We start from the raw sequence: 21,337 nt of genomic DNA on the forward strand, positions 1-21,337 counted from the left end.
TTCCTACTATGACGCAACGCAAGGACGTAGACGCAACGCAAGCGAGTTGACCAATGACAAGCAACTGTTCGAATAATCCATCGCTTGTGATTAGTCAAATCACTTACGTTGCGTTACGTCGTTGCGTTGCGTCTCTAGTGAGAACCAACCCTCTAGCAACAGCAAATGTGACCAAACAGAGCCCTCAGTCCCTATATACACTCAATGAAACTATATCTGTCTAACTCACATGGCACTGTTTTTAACAACATTATCCTAATCACATGGGCCTAGACTATCTAGACTAGACCATACTATCTTTGTTGCAAGAAGCAATAGTCTACCTGGCGGTTTTCGGACATGTGAATAGATACTAAAATATCCATATTGAATTCAGGAAGTTACTTTAAAAATAATAATATTATACTATACTTATACGTCACTGCACTGACTGAAGAATTCTTTCTTATATTAACACAAAAGAGCATAAAAGATGTCCATGCTTAAGCACTACCGATGCATAACAATTTAAAAAGTCGAGTCAGTGTACTATTACATAGTACGACGCATAATTTTAACGTAGCAGGATGCAAATCATTCGTGTGGTTCTGATGTTTATAGATACTCGGGCGTACTTTTAAATTCTACAGGACTGGAGGTATGTTTTGATGGAGTGGAGCTGTGGCTTGGTGGTTATGATGCTTGGCTACCAATCTAAGGGTCCTGGGTTCAAGTCCTGTCATATGTCAGGGTTTTTTCTCATGACAATTTACAACTCCACTCCCAAAGACTTAATAATAAGTCTTTGTTTATGTAGAGCATCTTGTGTATTTGTTTGTCTTGTGAAATTTTAAATAGTTTATCCATCCTGTAATTGGCGGGTTACTCGCTGTTGGATGAGTATGAAATAAATAAAATAAAATAAAAATAAAAATAAAATGTCATGATGTTCACTGGCCTTTGTAACGTTATATTTGTTTGGTCTATATGTTCTATTGTGTGTAACAACTTATTAGTTTCTGAAGCTGTTACAACAATACAACCATTGACACTTGAAGTATTCGCTGGAGAAAATGCTGTATTTGAATGTAACGTTGACACACTTGAACCAATATTCCCTTGGCAATGGTTTAAAGGTAGAGATGTTAGAATAGCACTGGAAGATATGTTTGTAAAAAATGGATATAGTGTTAGTATCAGTAACAATAGGAGAACCAATGCGTTAACAATATTCAACACTACGCTCAGTCATGGCCAAAGTCAGTATGCTTGTCAATATGGTTCTGTATCATCATTCGTTAATCTGACAGTATTTGAGATAATGAAGTTAGACTCAACGTATCCAAAGTGTGAGGCAAACATAACGTTGATAAACACTTTGAAAACAGTCCAACTAAAATGTAGAGAAAAAGGTAGCAATCCAAGACCAGAATTACAATGGTACAGAAACGGAATCAAGCTAACAGAACGGGTTGATCTCTTCGATGGTAGTTCTTCTTACTTTGACGAGTTAACACGTGTACTGAATATCGATGACGAAGAGGCAGTGTTTATGTGTAAAGCAGAAGGTCCAGCTGCAGATGAGAATCAGTTATGTCAGGTACAGTTAAGAGTTCCCCCAGACGTTCACATATTCTCTAATGCAACAGCTTATAAATTCGGAGATCTAGAATTGACTTGTAAAACAATGAGTCCATGGAAAATAACGGATTATATTTGGACGATTAATAACGAGTTATTAATTTTTAGTGAATTAAAGTATATCTTAAAGAACGATGGGAGAAACATAGAAATATTTGACGTCAATCATAATTGTAATATCTTCATTCGTTGTGACGTAACCACGTCTTCTGGATTGGTTGGTAACGATACTATTGAGGTAAAGTATGAAGATAAAACATCTAATGATTCAAATGACTTACCTATAAGCTTAATTGTGTTTCTTTCATTTTGTATGTTTTTTCTTGGATTGTTTATTGGTATTTTAGTTAAATTCAGCAAAGTTTTAAAATCAATCAGATCGATTTTCATGAATAAAACTAAATCTGATCAAAATGGATCTGAGAATCAAGATACGAGCACTGCTGAACCTTCTTACCAGAATACAATCATAGAAAATGATCGGACAATATCTGGTGAAATGACGTATTCAGGGCTAGTCCCAACAACTCCCTCAATATACACAGAAGTAAATCAAATAAAGGTTAATGAATAATAGTCATCATACATCAGATTCTGTCTAAACATGTTCTATTCTGTCTGAATTACTATAAGGCATTTAAGGTATGCATGATAGTTGTCTATCGAATGGTAACAACTGATTTACATTGATAGTCTGTTTCTTTACGTACTTTATTGCAGTACCTGGTGTAACTATTCTACTTTGCTTTGTGCTTTATATTAAAAAGAACGTTTAGTCTGCAAATATAATGTAAAACCGTTTGATATATAGATTTAGGGTTTTTTATGCATGTATTTATGAAAGAATATGTTATTATATTTTATGATACAAATGACAAAATATATAATAGTCGTATATTGTTGGCTTAATAATTGAAGTTTATTAATAATATATTCGTTCAATATGTTATTGGTTTTAAATATATATCTGTAGTAGGCACAATGATGAGTCCTAAAATAATTATGTTGTTACACCTATGTTATGTAAATAAATATTCTATTAAATATTAAAGTGTGTTGTAATAATTGTACAGTCAGCAAGGAATATATGATGACTTACCAGACTATATGATAGTAAATATCAACCTTTTACAGTGAGTCTAATTGTTCTATAGAATGATAACTGTAGGCCCTGATGATAATAGTGATAATGAAGAAAATGCTGATGATTCTAAATAAAATTACGGTTGTGACATTAAGGATTATAATAAAGAAAAGATGACAATAAATAGGAAAAATAATAATAGAGGTTGCACTCTGATAAGGCCAATTTAATTTGGAATTAATGATGATGATTAATATGATTACGGCCAGCATGCAAAACAACAGAGCAAACATGTTTGGTTTTCTCAAATATGAGACATTGCTGTGGGTATAGTAACACTTACACACATCTATATATAAATTATGGTTAATTCTGACATAGGCGAGCACAATGCAAAAACTTCTCTACAAATCTCCGCCTTGGATACCTACCTTATCTATCCGATATGTACCGCGAAACGTAGATTTGATAACATTAGTGTGCACGCCGACGCTATTGTTCCATATTTATATCTTAGGAAGATATTATAAAGAGTTTTTTAACAACATTTATGATTTCAACATTGGATTTTCCTCTCAATTTCAATTCTTCCCGGTCAAAGTAATTTCCGGGTTTAAGATAAGTTCACCTTAGTTTCAAATATTTTCTCTCTTTTATACACAAGGGAGCAGTTAAAATAATAGATTTGACCCTAAAGGTGACTGGAAACAGGCACTTTCCATCAATCAATACAGTGTCCCTTTGAAAGACGAAAAAAAAAATTGGCCATTAATCATAGCCATTTCAGTTTTTTGTTTATTTTAAAACATACCACACGTGTGTGAAGGTACAGTAGTTAAATAATAGGAATTATACTGCAAATTAATAAAGATCAAATTAAATATACGCCATAAAGAATCAGAATATATTGTGGGGAATAGTATTATAAAATTACATAGGGAGATTTGATAAGACATTTTTCGAGTGAAATCCCGATAGCTGAGTTTTATTGAGTAAGCTTGCAGGAATAACTGTAGGCTATCTTCCTGTGTCCCGTTAGGACCGAGATGTCTGCCCATGTTGCAAGCCGTAATGTCTTCTTTCTTGGGCCCACTCTGTCACGGCAGTTAGTTTCAAAAGATGATTAAATTAAATAATGTATTAATAATTATTACAGGATGGTATTCATTTGAATAAACGCCAATAAAACATCACTTTGAATAATAACCCCCCCCCCCCCCCCCCACACACAACCCAACTATCTAATAAACGTCCATTCACATATTTATAATAAGACAATTATACTATTTGTAGTAGAATTCACCGCACTGTTATCTGCAATTTACCAAGCATTTGTTATTCTTTTTTACCACTTTTCATATCTATGAGAGGATTTCATTTGATTATAAATGTTACCATATTATTAGAACTAAAAAATTGAACATATATCCCTCCAATAAGCACCTCCCTCAAATGACCTCCGCCTCCCCAAAGGGCCCTACCAAACAATAAAAACTATACTTTAAAATGTTATTAATCATCTAAAACACTGTGAAACAAAGTAGTTTAGTTTTACGAATGTCAAGCATTTTCAATAATGGTAACCGACAGAAAAGGTATAAGGAGAACATTATCATTCCGAGAACCATCGTCTACACTTCCTAGAGGGGGAGCGAGCGAAGCGAGCTCACCCTCTAGTACGTCAAACTAAGACTAAGCAACAGCAAATGTCACCAAACAGAGCCCTCGATCCCTCTATACACTCAATGAAGCTCTATCTTACATGGCACTGTTTTTAACATTATCATAATCACATGAGCCAAGACTATCTCAAGTTGTGGAAACAGTAGTCGGACATGTGAATATACACTAAAATATCCATATTGAATTCAGGAAGTTACTTTAAAAATAATATTACACTACTTATACGTCACTGAGTAAAGAATTCTTTCTTATGTAAACAAAAATACTATACACTGAGCATATTTATGAAAGAAAGGTGTATTTTACAACGTTTTAGATTCATAGATACGATATATAATGTATATTAATTATAAATTAACTGTATATGATGACTAATGATTAATTATGAGAAAATAACATACTGTAGCTAACGTATTTTCGAATAATATGTCAACGTATATAATCTTAAACAGTGTCCGTTTCACAATGATGTTATAGTCGATAAATATTTTGTCATCATAAAACATCCAATTTTTTTAAGTATCTTGCGGTATTCAAACTTCTCGATGATATAATTATATTATATTGTTAAACAAGTTGAATGCAGGAACTTGTTCTGCATAAATAAATGCCATTAGGAAAATAAAATAAACAAAAATACAAAAGAATTGCATGGATTTAAATAAAAAATTTAAGAACAACCGATGCATAACGATTTAATGGTGTAAAATAAAAAGTAAACATTTTTGTGCGGAGCGTGTGTTCTACAGTATGCTGTTCAAGTACTACACCAAGACAGACGTAGATCATTGTGGCGTACTGATTGCAGGATATTTTGAAATGAAACAACTCAAATATTGAAAAAAATCGTATATATTTATGTTTATTACTGGATGTGTACTAAAAGTATGTTTTGATTATACTGTACTGGAATGACATGATGCTCACCAGGCGTAAGGTATTTGTTTGGTTTATATTTCCTGTTGTGTGTAACTACTGCTTAGTTTCTGAAGCTGTTACTACAATACAACTAATGAATCTTGAAGTATTTGCTGGTGAAAATGCTGTATTTGAGTGCAATGGTGATACAATAAGCTCTTCATCCAAGTGGCAATGGTTTAAGGGTGGTGGTATAATAATATACAATGAAGGTGAGTTTGTAGTAAATGGATATGAAATAATGATAAGCAACAGTAGTAGTAGTATCGGTTGTTCTACTGTTGCTTATCATTACTTCATATCCATTTACTACAAATATATTCACAATATTGAATACTACCATTGAAGATGGAAGTGTGTATCATTGCCAACTTGGTTCAGCATCACCAGAAGCCACTTTAACAGTTTTGGGAGTGAAATTAAACTCACTGTATCCGCAGTGTGAAGCTGACACCTCATTACTGAACACAAACAAAACTGCACAAATAATGTGTAGCGCAAAAGGAGGTTACCCCAGACCAGAATTACAATGGTACAGCAACGGAGTCAAAGTATCGGAAAATGAAGATTTTTTTTTAATTTTGCTATTGGCATATTGGTTAAATTTAGCAAACTGTTAACACCATTCACATCTTTTTGCATGAATAATACTGATTCTGATCAAAATAGTGGAAATCAAGAAATGCGCACTGCTGGACCTTGTTATCAGAATACAATCATAGAAAATGATCAGACAGTATCTGGAGAAATGACGTATTCAGGGCTAGTTCCAACAACTCCCTCAATATACACAGAACTAAATAAAATAAAGTAAATGAATAATAGTCATACATTAGACTCTTTTTCTGAAGATGTTATATGTCTGGATCACTATGAATTCAATCTATGCATTTTGTACATGGTAATCACTGATTTACGTTGGTAGTCCGTTTCTTTGTGTATATTATTGTACCATATTAAATGATAGTGCGTGTACGTTTAAAAGGTATCTAACAATGTGGTGGAATGGTTATACATTCATTCGAAATGGATTCTGAAACAAAACATATAGTTTAGCAATAATATTCGAAAAGTTGGCTAATCTTCTTCCAAACTATGTTTGGTTTTGTATATGCTAGTATAATAATCTAATTATTATGGTAATTATACTTCTCCAAAATGGTATTGGTTATAAAAGATATATGTAATAAAAACAGAATACTATATAAAATTATTGTGACTCGAATTACTTACTTTATATTGTAAACTGATTTATAAGAATAAATATTACACTATTATCATTCACATGTGCTGTAATAACTGAACAAATATGATTGGACAGGGTACAAGGATCATACAAATTGCCATGATTTTAAAGTTGCATCCATTAGAAATTATGAATAAGTTATAGTTATTAGACGACCTAACTAGGTCAGGTCAATCGGTGTGTCGTCGGTCATCGCTTAGACCTAGAACCATCAAACCTATGTCGAGGAAACACTCCCAGCGCACAGTGAATTGAAATTACTTTGGTCGCATGTCTTGCTTTTGAAATAATGCATATTGCGTGCCTGGCAAACTGACTAATCGAAAGATTAAATTATGAGAGAAAACACACAAACTTCATTAACTTTAATTCCGTAGCTATCATATTTTTTTCTGTATATAAATAACCTAATACTGTAATACAAACACATTTTGTAAACTCTTCTTATTGTTCATGAACACTATGTTGCGTTGCATGAGAAATGGGGAAAACCTATGACCATTAAATTACAGGGCGTGTATCATATGTGCTACTCATAGAAAATGTATCATTCATCATAAATATTATCTACAAAAGTACAGCAAATTATTGTTATAACAGTAATTACTAGGTACACTAAAGAAAATGTACTTTCTAACAATGGAGTAGTATAAATATCACTAGTGCATAACGATTTGATGACATAAACGAGATTTAAAGTACAGTCTCAGAGTGAATGACGACGTATAACGTGACGAACCTGTTGCTCTGCTATTTTAAGAGAAAACAGACCAAAAGTATATTAAATTCTGCAATGGTGTTCATCGGTTGTTTTAAGCTTTTCTTTGGTCTATATGTCTTATTTCGTCAAACTACTGTTTAACCTCTGAAGCTTTTACCATAATTGAACCACTGAATCTTACTGTACTTGCTGGGGAAACCGCTGTATTTCAGTGTAACACTGATCGGGTAGACCAGGCTCTTTGGCAATGGTTTAAAAATCGAAATAAACCAATAGCTGTGGAAAATGGATATGTATCAGATGAATACATTATGTCGGTTAGTGGAAGAACAAGTGAGTTGATGAAACATAATACTACTACTGAGGATGATCAAAGTCAGTATCATTGCCAGTATATTTCTTCCTCGTTATACGCTAATCAAACGGTTATCGAGAAGTTGGACGTTATGTATCCATTATGTGAAACGACTATAACGTCCATAAACAGTGATAAAACTGTCTCAATATCATGTAGTGCAAAAGGAGGCAACCCAAGACCAGAATTACAATGGTACAGAAACGGAGTCAAACTATCAAAAAATAGCGGTAAGTCCACATACTACGACGTGTTAAAACGTTTATTGACTTATGAAGATGAACAAGCAGTGTTTGTGTGTAAAGCTGAGGGATTGGCTGTTGACGGAAAACAAACATGTAGTGTGAACTTAAATGTTCGTCCAGAAGTCATAATAACTTACACAACAATTTCTTTCGAGGTTGGAGATTCTCTAGAATTTAAATGTAGAGTAATGACTCCGTGGAAGATCATAGATTACGTTTGGAAAACCAATAACACGTTGGTGACTACGTCAGGCTATAGTTTTATTCTAACAGATGACAAGACAGTGCTCATAATTAATAATTTAAAATCGAGTGACACAGACGTAGAAATAAAATGTCAAGTGACAACGGCATCAGGTCTAACCGGTAGTGATTCAGTAACAATTTCACTAAGTGACCGTGAATCAGATTGGTTATTTGTTGTTTTATTTGCTGGAGGAATCATCTTTATGTTTATTTTTATATCAGTATGTCAGAAAAAACAAGAGAAAGCATCAGTCGCCACAATACTTGAAACACTTCAAACGCCCAATCAATCAAACGCTGACATACAAAACATTGTTTCCCAAGAAAATCCTACCTTAACATATGACCAAACAGATGATGAACGTGGGTCATCATTAGTTGCCATCATTAATAGTAGCAGTGAAGAATCGTCAGAAGCCGAAACTGAACGTGTAACACAAAGTCCAACGCCTTCGAACGAATCTACAGGGAATCAGACGTCCGACGTTGATGAAGACAGTAGCATTGGCAGCTTTTGTAGTTTCTATAGTTTTGATGACGAAGATACCGAATAATTTCCTAACAAGAAAATCATTTTGATGCTGTACAATTAGACATCATGATATATTATATAATGTGTTTGATTAGTTATTCAATGTATCTATTCTTTTCAACTACTAATATTTTAGTGGTAATTTCCACACACAAATGTGTAGTTTAATAATCAATATCTTTACAGTAAATCATTATTCATAAAGTATAATCAAAACGATAATTATACTAGGCCTACTTTTAGATAATGATGACTATAGAAACTGTAATGTATATTTTATAGTTAGTTTATTGATATTTTAAACCGTATTTGTTAAAAAGAATTGTAATTATTATTATTATAATGTTACTGAAAGTTTCAAACGAATTTAAGTGGGTCGCCCCCACGAAAAAGAAAAAAAAAGATAACAACTTGGCAATGATTAATTACATTAGGCCTAAATTAAAAATATGAAATATCAATTTTAGTTTAAAGCGTAGTATCTTGAAATATAAAAATCATACTATTTATATGAAATCATGTTATTCGTTTACACATCGTAATTAAAAATATATTATATGGGGTTACAACTGAGAAATATTGATATCGGTTCCATTTTTACCATATAGGCCTATTTAGTTTAATGTAGACTGTTATTCAATTCAATTGAATTGCATTCTCTGGCTCATAGAAAATAAACTAAATGAACAACATTTAAAAGTGTGAGTACAATATATCAGAATACCATTCTATCTGGAGAGCATCTTTGATTCATATGATGGTAGGGTGCCTCAATGGGAAAAATGACAAGAATCGTTACACGAATGACAAAGTTTTCAAATGTTGCATATATGTTCACTAGGGCATATTATAGACTCGAAAAATACTGTAGCAAAAAAAAAAGTTGTTGGCTACGACCATATATGAGGCATTTTCAAAATGACGGCCAAAACTAAAATATGGTCTATATCTCGTTCATTTTAGTGTCAAAATGCTCAGAACATAATATATTTCTATTCGTAATAATACCTTTTTTGTCAGGAAATGGCCGGAATCACAATTTCCGTAATTGTGACCTTTGACCCTAGTGTGCTCATATCTTGATAACTACTTGTTGTAGAGACATGCGATTGGGCTTAACTTGTTACCGACATATATGTTAAAATGTTGTCCTAAAGTGACTGGAAACCACGGTATTGACCCTTGATAGTCTCAAATTTCGGTAACTGATGGGCATAAAATCGTAATATTGAGCTTAAATTATGCAAGACGTATACTATTTATATTTGAATATAATGACTAAATGTGTTTGTAATTTGGTCTAATTAACTGTTTGTAGCCAAACAATTTTTTTTTTGGCTATAGTGATTTTTCGAGTCTATAAGCCCTAGTGAACATATATGCAAACTTTGTCATCCGTGTAACGATTCTGACTCAAAGACACCCTACTAAATATATTGTCTAATATATTTTCACGTGTATTAGATCTACACATCAGGCCATGTATCGTTTTTCTTTTAAAATTATAAAAATAATTATACACTCTGTAAACATGAAGATGACACAATGTCGAGGCTTTTACATCAATATTCTTAAATCATCACTATACTGTATACCGAGATCACAAGACCCTAGATTATAGTATGTAGTAGGCTATAACACATTATTTAAGTTATGACCACATGAAATTGTAGTGTGCATTGGCATGGGAGAAGCTAGTAATCAGAGAACTATCTCCACTCTCCCCCTCTCTGTTCTTTCCCCTCTCCTATCCAAATTACATTTACAACTCTCTTGATCAGGAAGTTAACAAAATAAATGGTCTCTTACTAGTATTTCTAACAAAATGACTACACACAAAGATCACAAAAGAACCCGGATACTCGTACGGTAAGTTTAAGCATCGGAGCATAACGACTTTATAACAAGTGTATATACGATGTTACAGCACTACACCAAATGGTTGACTGATTGCGTTGACTTTTTGGTTGCACGTTGGAGTAGGACTGGATATATGTTTTGATGATACTAAGATGTTATGATGTTCACTCTTTGGTCTATATTTTCTGCTCTGTATCTGTACTCATTAGTTTCTGAAGCTGTTACCACTATAAAACCATTGAATCTTGAAGTATTTGCTGGCAAAAATGCTGCATTTCAATGTAACACTGATCAGAATGGGACAGCTTTATGGCAATGGTTTAAAAATCGCAGAAATCCAGTAGCCACAGAAAATGGATATGTATCAGAAGGATACAGTATGACTGTTAGTATAGGAACAAGTGAGTTGACAAAATATAATACTACTATTGAGGATGACCAAACTCAGTATCACTGCCAGTATATTTCGTCTTCGTTATACGCTTATCTAACGGTTATCACGAGGTTAGACGCTATTTACCCGTTGTGTGAAACAAATACAACGTCAGTAAACAGTGATAAAACTGTATCAATATCATGTAGTGCACAAAGAGGTAACACAAGACCGGAATTACAATGGTACAGAAACGGAGTTAAACTAACAGAACGAGTTGATTTCTTTAATGGTAAGTTATTCATTGACGAGTTAATACGTGCACTGACTTATGACGATGAAGGAGCAGTGTTCTTGTGTAAAGCCGAGGGTTCAGCAGTCGGAGAAAACCAATCATGTCAGGTAAAGTTGAATACTCGCCCAGACGTCATCATAACTTATGCAAACAAATCTTTTACCGCTGGAGATTCTCTAGAATTTACTTGTACAGCAATGAGTCCATGGAAGATCATTTCTTACGTTTGGACAATAAACAATGAGTTGGTAACTGCGTCAGGGCACAGCTTCAGTCTAAAAGATAACATGACAACGCTAGTTGTTAGTGATTTACAATCTAGTGACGATGACGCAGAAATAAAATGTGAAGCAATGACAAAATCTGGTCTTACCAGTACTGATTCAGTCACAATTTTATTTAACGACATTCCAATAACCACTGACAGTGAATCTGTTTTTCCAATTTTCATTTTATATATTGGAGGAGTCCTGCTCTTGATATTAATATCCATCGTAATTGTAATATTAGTAAAACGTAGGAAAAAACAAGGGAAAACATCCATAACCAAAACAGAACGTGTAAGATTTCAAAATTCAACTCATTCAAAAGATGGAATAGTGAACATTATTTCTCTAGATAATCCCACCTTCACATATGATCCAGAATCTGTTAACGAGATTAACGAAGATTTTAATAATCCTCATGTCGTGAAGATTAGACTTAATGATTATGATATTGGTGATAACGGTACTGATGAATTTAGGTCATACGAAGAACAAGGTTTTGAAACTTACGCAAATGCAGAATCCGCTGCAAGCATTGGAAGCTTTTGCAGTTTTAACAGTTTTGATCAAGATGATGGAGATTTTCGTCCTGTTTATGATGATGTTGGAAGCCAACCTAGTATAGATATTGGTCTTGATATGCAAGAAAGTCAGATGAACAGGCACACTAATACATTAGTAGAAACAATTAGTGTTGATGATTTATACGCAAAACCAATAAAGAAGAGACGGGTAAAAGGTGACACCAGATCTCTTGATGGAATCGATAATGTTGAAGAACAATACGCAAAACCGATTAAGAAGAATAAAAGTAACCTACTACATCGGCAATCAATACACCAATCTCTTGAAAACGTACTAAGACCAAATATAAAAAATGACACGTTTTATAGCACAGTAGAGTCATTTGATGATCTATATGCTAAGCCTAATAAAACTCGTGTAACTGGACAGCCTAAAGAGTTCAAATCTAAACAGAGCTTAAAGCCGAAACTCCCGCCAAAACCTACGCATATTGATGGGCGTTCTACCATTCGTAAAAAGTTAGACCCTGAAGCGAGCGACAAACCGAAACCTCCTACCAAACCTAGCCCTATCAATGGGCGCTCTTCGGTTCGTGAAGACTCCGACCAAAAGCAACGTACCAAACCAAAACTTCCTCCAAAACCTAGGTCAACTAATAGTGATCATAAAACACTGTCAAATGTACCATCTGGCAACCAGCTCATGCTAACTTCATTACCCTCAATGGATTTTACATATTCGAGTATTGCATAGATGTATTCAGTATACAGTTGAGCTCAAAATTGCTTGGTAAATACAATGTTTTGAATTGAAAGGAACGATGCCGTTACTCATACCATGCCAAAAGACGATGAAATTCCTTTGACCATGGAGACTCAAAATACAATGTTTAAAATATATTAAAACGTAGTTGCGTTGTAAAGTATACATTTAAAAAATTGCGCTCTTTCTAATTTTAAAATAGGCACCGAAATGGAACTGGGATACATCAACTGAATTGATTTATGAAATTTTAGTTTCTTGATAACGGAAAATTTCGGAAGATTTCAGTATACTATGTTTATAGATGACAATTATTTCAGAATGTTTATACATGTACGGTATTCATTTACATTGATATTAAATCCTTCACCCCTCTGTCTATAGGCCTAATTAGTATATAATCTGAGATCTTGAATACTTGCTTGTTTTGTATTTCGTATTGCAAAGCAAACGGACAATAGCGCTATAGAAAACATCTAAAGTTGATGATATGATTATGAAAGTTAAAGAGAAATTGAAAGTTCGAATAACAAAAGAAACACAACGTATAACTACTGAACTGAACTGAAGTATTATAATAGCAATACAGTATGAATACTGAATGCTCTGATTGAATAAAAGTGGTATTTTACAAAAGAAAGAATGTATAGTATGCCATATCGAAGTGTATTTTGTAATGTATAAATAGATAGGCAATCGCAATCATTTTTAGTCGCGTGCAATGCGACTCTACAGCTCACTATGTCGGTCGGTTGGTCGGTCGGTCGGTTGGCCGGTCGGTCGGTCGGTTGGTCGGTCGGTAAACGCTAACTCAAATTTGAGCACGCGACTACAGTCTTGTTAATATTAAAAATTAATATCAAATTTAATCATTTTAATAAATTTTTCCAAATTGTTTATTGTATATAATAAATTATTTTGTTATACTTTTAAATATTTTCTGTACTTTTCTATTTTTACGCATTTTAAACTGGAGTGTATTAAAGATATTATTATTTGTATATTTGAAATTTTAATTGTTAACATTGCCATTGTAAAACTGTATTGGGTAAACGTAACCGAAACAATAAACTTGTACAGTTTAATGATTACGCCTACACATTGTATTATTTTCCTCATGTGTATTAATAACTTTTGGAAATATTTTATTATGAACATTTTTACACTTTTTAAATGTGTCTATTATACTTGATAACAAAGTATAAAGAAGGTCCAGTACACAACACACTATTAGACTGCAATTTATACGTGTACGTTATAAAATTCATTAGAATTGTTACAACGTTTAGATATTATATTTAAGTGTAATTGTGATTTGTAGGCCTACGCTCGTGAAAATATACTGGTATGTGTCATCTTATCATGAGTAATTTGTGATAATATATATGTTTGAAAAACGGTACACACGCACTTGCCAGCAGAGAATGTATCCAAAAAAAAGTGCGTATCCATGCGCGAGTACAATAGCACAAATACATTAAACGATTACAACGGTCATCATAATAAAGAACAATTTATCGAAGCCTACAAGCGGCAAATGAACAAATCAAAAAGTTAGTTCATATCATGGGATATGAGAAATCTAATAATAGACCAGCGAGAAACGAAATTTTACGCCATGGGCTCCAAATGGGTGGGGAATATCGGCGCTATATAAGTTTTCATTTATTATTATTAAGTATGAGTCCGCAAATGAAAACCTAATGAGTCACTAAAAATAAAAATAAATCTATCAAAATACAGGAAGTGAATTCCAAAATCTTTCGTCATCGTAAAAGAAACAATTTCTTTTGTTAAATGTCTATACAAAAGTATGGCCTTACCACACATAAAGATTGGTTTAAAAACTTAGATCATAGGCAGCGATGCATAACGCTTTGGTAGTTGACAATGAAAATACAGTATTTTAGAATAGGGAAGCGTGAATGTTAATCACTGTCATAGGGTATCTGTATCAGTTAAACTGGAAGTAGCCTAAAACACTGGGCATATACAAAACTTTTCAATAATATTTGAAAATTAATAGACATTGAAGACTATAGAAGAATATATCTGTGGCGTTTGAAATGTAAACAAGGCTGTTACTGTTTCGAACTATAATATTATATTTGATACTGCTGGACATTTCATTTGAAATTTTTACTTATGATGCCATGATGTTCACTGACGGTTGTAAGTTTACATTTGTATCATCTATATTTCTTGTTTTGTTTAACTACTGTTTAATTTCTGACGCTGTTGTCACTATACAACCATTGAATATTGAGGTATTTGCTGGTGAAAATGCTGTATTTGAGTGCAATACTGTTATAGGCCTACTGAGTTCTACATCCAAGTGGCAATGGTTTATTGGTACTGATGGGCACTTGATAGCTAATGAAGACGCATTTGTAACAGATGGATATGACGTAATGATAAGCGGCAATAGGACAACCAGTATATTGACAATATTAAATACTACAATCATTAGGAACAATGGAAGAGTGTATTCTTGTCTATTTGGTTCATCATCACCACAAGCCACTCTGACAGTTATCGATGGAATGAGGTTAGACTCAATGTATCCCCAGTGTGATTCAGACATGACGTCAATAAACACCGAGAAAACAGCACAACTAACATGTAGTGCAAAAGGAGGGGATCCTAAACCAGAACTGCAATGGTACAGAAACGGAGTCAATTTATCGGAGAATCAAGATTTTGAAAGTTATGATTCTTCATCATCATACTTTGAACAGTTAACACTTGTATTGACTATCGATGACGAAGATACAGTGTTTATGTGTAAAGCAGAAGGTCTAGCTGCTGACGAGAATCAGGCATGTCAAGTTCAGTTAAGAGTTCCTCCGGACGTAGAGGTAATGTCTAACAAAACATATTTTACTTCTGGAGAGTCTCTAGAATTTACTTGTATAGCAATGACTCCATGGAAAATTATGGAATATATTTGGACTATCAATGACGAGATAATGTCTACCTCAAAATATACCTTTATTCTAACAAATAACATGACAACGCTCGTCATTGATGATTTTGACGCTGATGCAGAAGTAAAATGTGAAGTGATAACAGCAACTGGTTTAACAGGTAGCGATTCGGTCACAATTACATTTTTAACTGTAAATGATGAATCAAATTGGTTACTTTTAGCGATAATATTGGTTGGAGGAGCAATGTTATTGTTACTTGTATTCATTATTGTTTTCATATTTGCAAAACGTCGTCAAAAACAAGGTAAAACATCGATAACCAAAACAGAACGAGCAACATTTCGAAATGACATGACAGATGGAATTGTACACATAGTACCGGTGCCTTTAGATAATCCGAACTTTATCGACGAGAGAGATTATGAGGTTGATATTGATAATCCAAATGTGTTGAGGATTAATTTTGAAGATAATATGGAAGGTTATAACATGGATGATAATCATATGGATGATGACTATATGAATGATGATCATATCGATGGTAGTTCGGATATAAATGATGGCGGTAGATCATACGAAGAGAAGCCTGGTTTTGAAACTTACGCAAATGCAGAATCAGTTGCCAGTCTTGGAAGCTTTTGCAGTTTCAACAGTTTTGATCACGTTGATAACCGTCATAGTAGATATGTTGGCCATATGATCGACACTGGATCTCAAGATAGATTGACTGAGTTTGACGATCTATACGCAAAACCAAACCAGAGTAGGCAAAGTAAAGTGGACACAAAATCAGTTGATGGAATAGATAGGCCTAATGTTGAAGAACTGTATACAAAACCGAATAAAAAGTACAGGCAATCAATACACCAATCTCTTGAAGACATTTTAAAACCAAGCACCGATAATAACAGAGCAGAATCATTTGATGATCTATACGCTAAGCCTAATAAAAAGCGTGCAACTGGACAGCCTATACTTTTTAACGAGTTATACACTAAACATGACTTCAAACCCAAGCCACCACCAAAACCTAGGCCGATTAAGATTTCAGTATGTGATGATCAGATGAGTTCGTCAAACGTAATTGAACATGATTTTACATATTCAAGTATTGCATAAATCGAATAATTCACATTCGGGATAAAACACTTGTGGACAGTCTACAACACAGCTCTTCTCTTTGATTGCCCATAAAGATAACTTCTCATTTGTGCCGTTTCACCGAACAGAAGACGTCACTGTTCAAAACGGCAACGTCCTGTACTTTATACCTATCACTGTGTGAACAAACTAAACTTTGAACTATGAAATAATAATGTACAGTCCTGCCATAGATTTGATTTTTCAAGATTTGTCAATGTGTTTATCTTTCAATTTATAACCTATTTTGTATTAATTGGTCAGATACTTTGCCCTACTCTGTCGTAAATACAATTACAACCTTATTTTGTATTATCTAAATATAATACTTGGTATTAAGCTTATAATCAGAAACACTAATTATATACAGTAATTATATATTTCAATACAATTTGTATACAATTTTCGCAAATTAATTATTAAATTTACCTGGTCATTTCTGCACTGTGTGTAACATGTTATGGGTAAATTAAGCCTAACTGTATTAGCCGTGATTTCATTATAACGCTTTTGCAGATAATCAAAGAAGAATAACAAAGTATCTAATTCGAGATAATTACTAAATTAATTTAAAAGGGTAAATCTCACAAATTGTTGGCAAGCATTTTTGTACACTTTTTTATTCCAACTAAGACCATGTATGGCTTAGTTCCCACTAGGTATGGACACATCACAAGTAGTTCAATTCACGTTATGATTTATTAGTCTTCGTGTGAACTAAGCTTAACCTTCACTAAAACCAAACTTTATATAAAATACGTGTTCTTTTTTATGCTTTTAATGCATTATGAAGAGCGTGGCTATGGTTACAGCTTTGCGACAGCTAAATTGCGTTTTTGAGTTTAAAAACATTTAAAAAGCCAATTAGTAATAACAAGTAAATGGAGTAAAACTAAGCTAACTAAGCTAAGCTAATCAGAAAGGACACCATGTTTTATTTCCTGAAGGTGAACCTTTGTGAAATAACAAAACACATATTTGAAGTATTTACCTAAGTTCCGTAATAATTCAATAAGCCTACTCTATACTTAGTAAAGCTGTTCGTGAGGGGAATCGGAATTCGTACCCTATTCGTACCCCTTTTTTATTTACTTCCTCATAGTTGGATTAGTTACACTTGCTATGTTGTTTTGTTATATAGTTTTATATATAGTCACTAGGTCGGTTGGTCGGTCGTTCGGTAGGTAAACACTAACTCAAATTTGAGCACGCGACTGCAGCCATGTATGTCTTGTTATCTCAAAATGACATGAGAATAATTGAGTAACGTTGATACAATTATTACTATAGACAAATTCAAAATATATACTATATAATAAATGTAAAATGTAAATTAAATGAAATCACTAATGGACGTGGTTCTGTCTGGATTAATACATCCGGATAGAAAACTAATACTAATAAAAATTAGTACAGATTAAGGAAACTATTGAAAAAGGGTTTATTTTGGTGTATTAGGCAAATACAAATACTAAAGTCTATTTCCTTATATTCGAATTAGTTCCACTTGTCTGTCTGATAATAGAATAACGTAATTATTTACTTTTGATTGACGTTGAAATAAAATTATTCGCTGATATCCTAATAATTATTCGTCAAATAACACGTATAAGCCTAAATGGCCGTTGCTGGTCTAAAACAACATAAGTTAAATTGTGCGCAATTTGTTCTACCTAAACAGTGAAAAATTCACAAGTGACAGAAGTTCTGGTAACCATCGTGTCCTGATTTGTAAAATCACTATGGTGCGGATGTTCTTGAGTTGGTTTCCACAATTAGGCCGTCACGCAACGACGTAAGCGCAACGCAAGCGAGTTGGCCAATGACAAGGGGCATTTTGGATAATCGCATCACAAATCGAGACAATTTGTACAAACTGAGGAAACGTATTGGTTTAGCTGATCACGGTCTCTTCATAAATGAGGGGAAATGAAGGGGAATTTATTTTGAAATGAATTCCACTTTTAAGATGCTTTGATATTGTAACTGTGTCAATCACAAATAGTAGTTTATTCACCTGTATTGGGCCTGGTTTTCTTATATAGTAATGTCTCTCACATAATAATTGTGTATACGAATCATTTATGTTGTTGATGTTTCAGGTGTGGCATGCCTAACCAGAAAAGGTGAGCAGCTTTTGAGTACTAACCATTTAAATTGGTAAAACGGTTGTTTTAACTGTAAATGTTTGTTCTATAGGTAAATGAAACGGGGTATTTCCTTAAACTCGGATTAGTTCCACTTGTTCAGATGCTTTGTGTCTAGCAAACAACAAATGAATCACAGTGACGTGGATACTTCTAATAATAGGACAGTTCAAAACGATTATTTACTTTTAAATAACTTTTGACTTTTACATAATATTAGCCTTAGGCTAGTAATCGTCTAGGCCTATGCTTTATGAAGTCATTTATGGTGAATTCTAAACGTTTGTCACATACTTAATTTAAGTACGAACACAAACGACTTCACCAACAAGATTTTCGAATAATCGTAGTTTTTTCAAGAGGTATTAAAATGAAATGGGTATTTCCTTATACGCGGATTAGTTCCACTTGTTCAGATGCTTTGTGTCTAGCAAAGAACAAACTACTCTAATAACAGTGACGTGGGTACTTCTAATGAAAATATAGTTGACTTTATAATCTTTTAAAATAACGTTTGACTTTTCCATAATACTGAATTAGCCTAGGCTACTTAATCTATGGGGAGCCATATGGTGAATTCTACACGTTTGTCTTTATGTTAGTACAAACACAAACGATAGGTAAAACAGGGGGCAGTACTTCAATATCTTCGTGAGATGTAATGTAAAATGAAAACAAACAAATGAAAATGTGTGAACTATTTTAAAACGGGATAGAGGATAATGATGATCATGTCAAATGTATATAAAAATATAAGAACATTAATGAAAAAAGGAGTAATACGGAATTCATATATGTTAGAATGTTACTTATGAATTGTAACGACATTTACAATGTGTTAAATAATATGATTTTATGTAATGACATGATATAATAAGAATGTGAATAAAAGTGGTGTTTGCGCCACAAAAGAGAAAAAAAAAATCTTCGTGAGATGAATAAAAGGTTATTCTTTTAATTCGGATCAGTTTTACTTGTTAAGATACGTATTGTGTATCATTATACAACGATCAATGTATTATTCAAATTATGAGGAAGGACTATTATAATTATTATCTATATATATAAATAATACTAAAGATGCAATACTTTAAAGAATATACATTCAATAAGATTCCTCTTTCGAATGATGGTATGTGCCATTTTTAACCTAAGAATTCTATCTTTGATTGTATTATCTATTATTGGACCTAATTAGCTATATTGAAGGAGTTATGGCAGATTTCGAGATTTGTTTTAATACTAAAAACGTAATAATAGAAAAGAAAAACAACCAACAAATTCTAAAAATGGAGGCAATTCTAAACAAAATGAATATCAGGAATTCAAAACTATGGGAGATAGTTGCAACGCATTTGACGAGAATGTATACGCTGAACCGACAACACGTAGTGTGCCAAAAAAACAGTCACATATATCTACGAAAACACTATAATGTAACGTTATATTATTGTTATAATGTCTACCTGAATTAAAGAACGATAAAGTCACTAAAGTGAAGACACGAATGGTGATATTCCTCCATAATAGAGTTTTCAGTTATTATGCCATTTATGTTAGTTATCAAATTTATTCTGGGTTTCCGCTGAAAAAATCGTAAAGAGAAAACATGCTGTCAGATAACGTCATACCTATTTATGATACATTAATATTACGAAAAAAATCAAAAAGCCCGCTGGTGGCGCTCGTGCTGTAAAGGCTAACGAAGTTTGATGTAAATTATTACTTCCGTCTTTTATTTGATCTCTTAAAGGAATAATTACAAACACGATATTAAGATTGAGTTTAGTCCGGCGTATAAGTAAGCGTCATATAATATATTTTCATTAAGATAGATATATCAAATTATAAAATAGCTGAAAAATATATTGATTTTTATAAGAATCAACTGTCTGTAGGCCTATGTAAAAAAGAGACACGAGACAACGTTTTACCCGCTGCGCCACGCAATTTGCTTAATTGAAGACATTAATTAACTAAACTATTTAAACTATGCATACATAGCACCATCATGTGTTATTCGCCCTCTCTAAACGCGCTGAAACATCGGAACATCAGCTAGCGCTTCGGGAAATATATATTCTTTCGAGAAAAATATCATCTCTCGATGATGTCAAATCTTATATTTTACATCTAATCATGCAATATCTGTATAATACAACATTTCATTGGTATCACATGTGATCCTTGTATCATGTACGTTTGTGCTAAGGGTTAGGTTATGGTATATTAAGATACCATGTAAACACATGGGTTATTGTATTACCAAATATTCTAATGAAACCGGAGAAATCTAGATACTATTTCGCGGATTGGGTGCACCGACAGTTGACGCACAATACTTAGTGTGAACCAAAAATAATGCTTGAGCGTCACTTGATAAACAGTG

At 33.2% G+C, this 21,337-nt stretch overlaps 3 protein-coding genes across 3 annotated transcripts; all 3 read left to right on the forward strand.

The window, feature by feature from the left end:
- The first annotated feature begins 7,276 nt into the window (after positions 1 to 7,276).
- LOC140062700 (uncharacterized) lies at positions 7,277 to 8,730 on the forward strand. The gene has a single exon (XM_072109009.1). It carries the CDS (start codon positions 7,584 to 7,586, stop codon positions 8,670 to 8,672), a length of 1,089 nt encoding a protein of 362 aa, XP_071965110.1. The 5' UTR covers positions 7,277 to 7,583; the 3' UTR covers positions 8,673 to 8,730.
- A 1,940-nt stretch (positions 8,731 to 10,670) lies between these two features.
- Positions 10,671 to 13,434, forward strand: LOC140063063 (uncharacterized). The gene has a single exon (XM_072109500.1). The coding sequence runs from the start codon at positions 10,671 to 10,673 to the stop codon at positions 12,720 to 12,722; it is 2,052 nt and encodes a 683-aa protein (XP_071965601.1). The 3' UTR covers positions 12,723 to 13,434.
- Positions 13,435 to 14,887: 1,453 nt separating this feature from the next.
- Positions 14,888 to 19,882, forward strand: LOC140062916 (uncharacterized). Its single transcript, XM_072109316.1, has one exon. It carries the CDS (start codon positions 14,888 to 14,890, stop codon positions 16,778 to 16,780), a length of 1,893 nt encoding a protein of 630 aa, XP_071965417.1. The 3' UTR covers positions 16,781 to 19,882.
- Positions 19,883 to 21,337: the final 1,455 nt, after the last annotated feature.

This window comes from Antedon mediterranea, chromosome 11, assembly GCF_964355755.1.
Source record: "Antedon mediterranea chromosome 11, ecAntMedi1.1, whole genome shotgun sequence".
Classification (NCBI taxonomy): Eukaryota; Metazoa; Echinodermata; class Crinoidea; order Comatulida; family Antedonidae; genus Antedon; species Antedon mediterranea.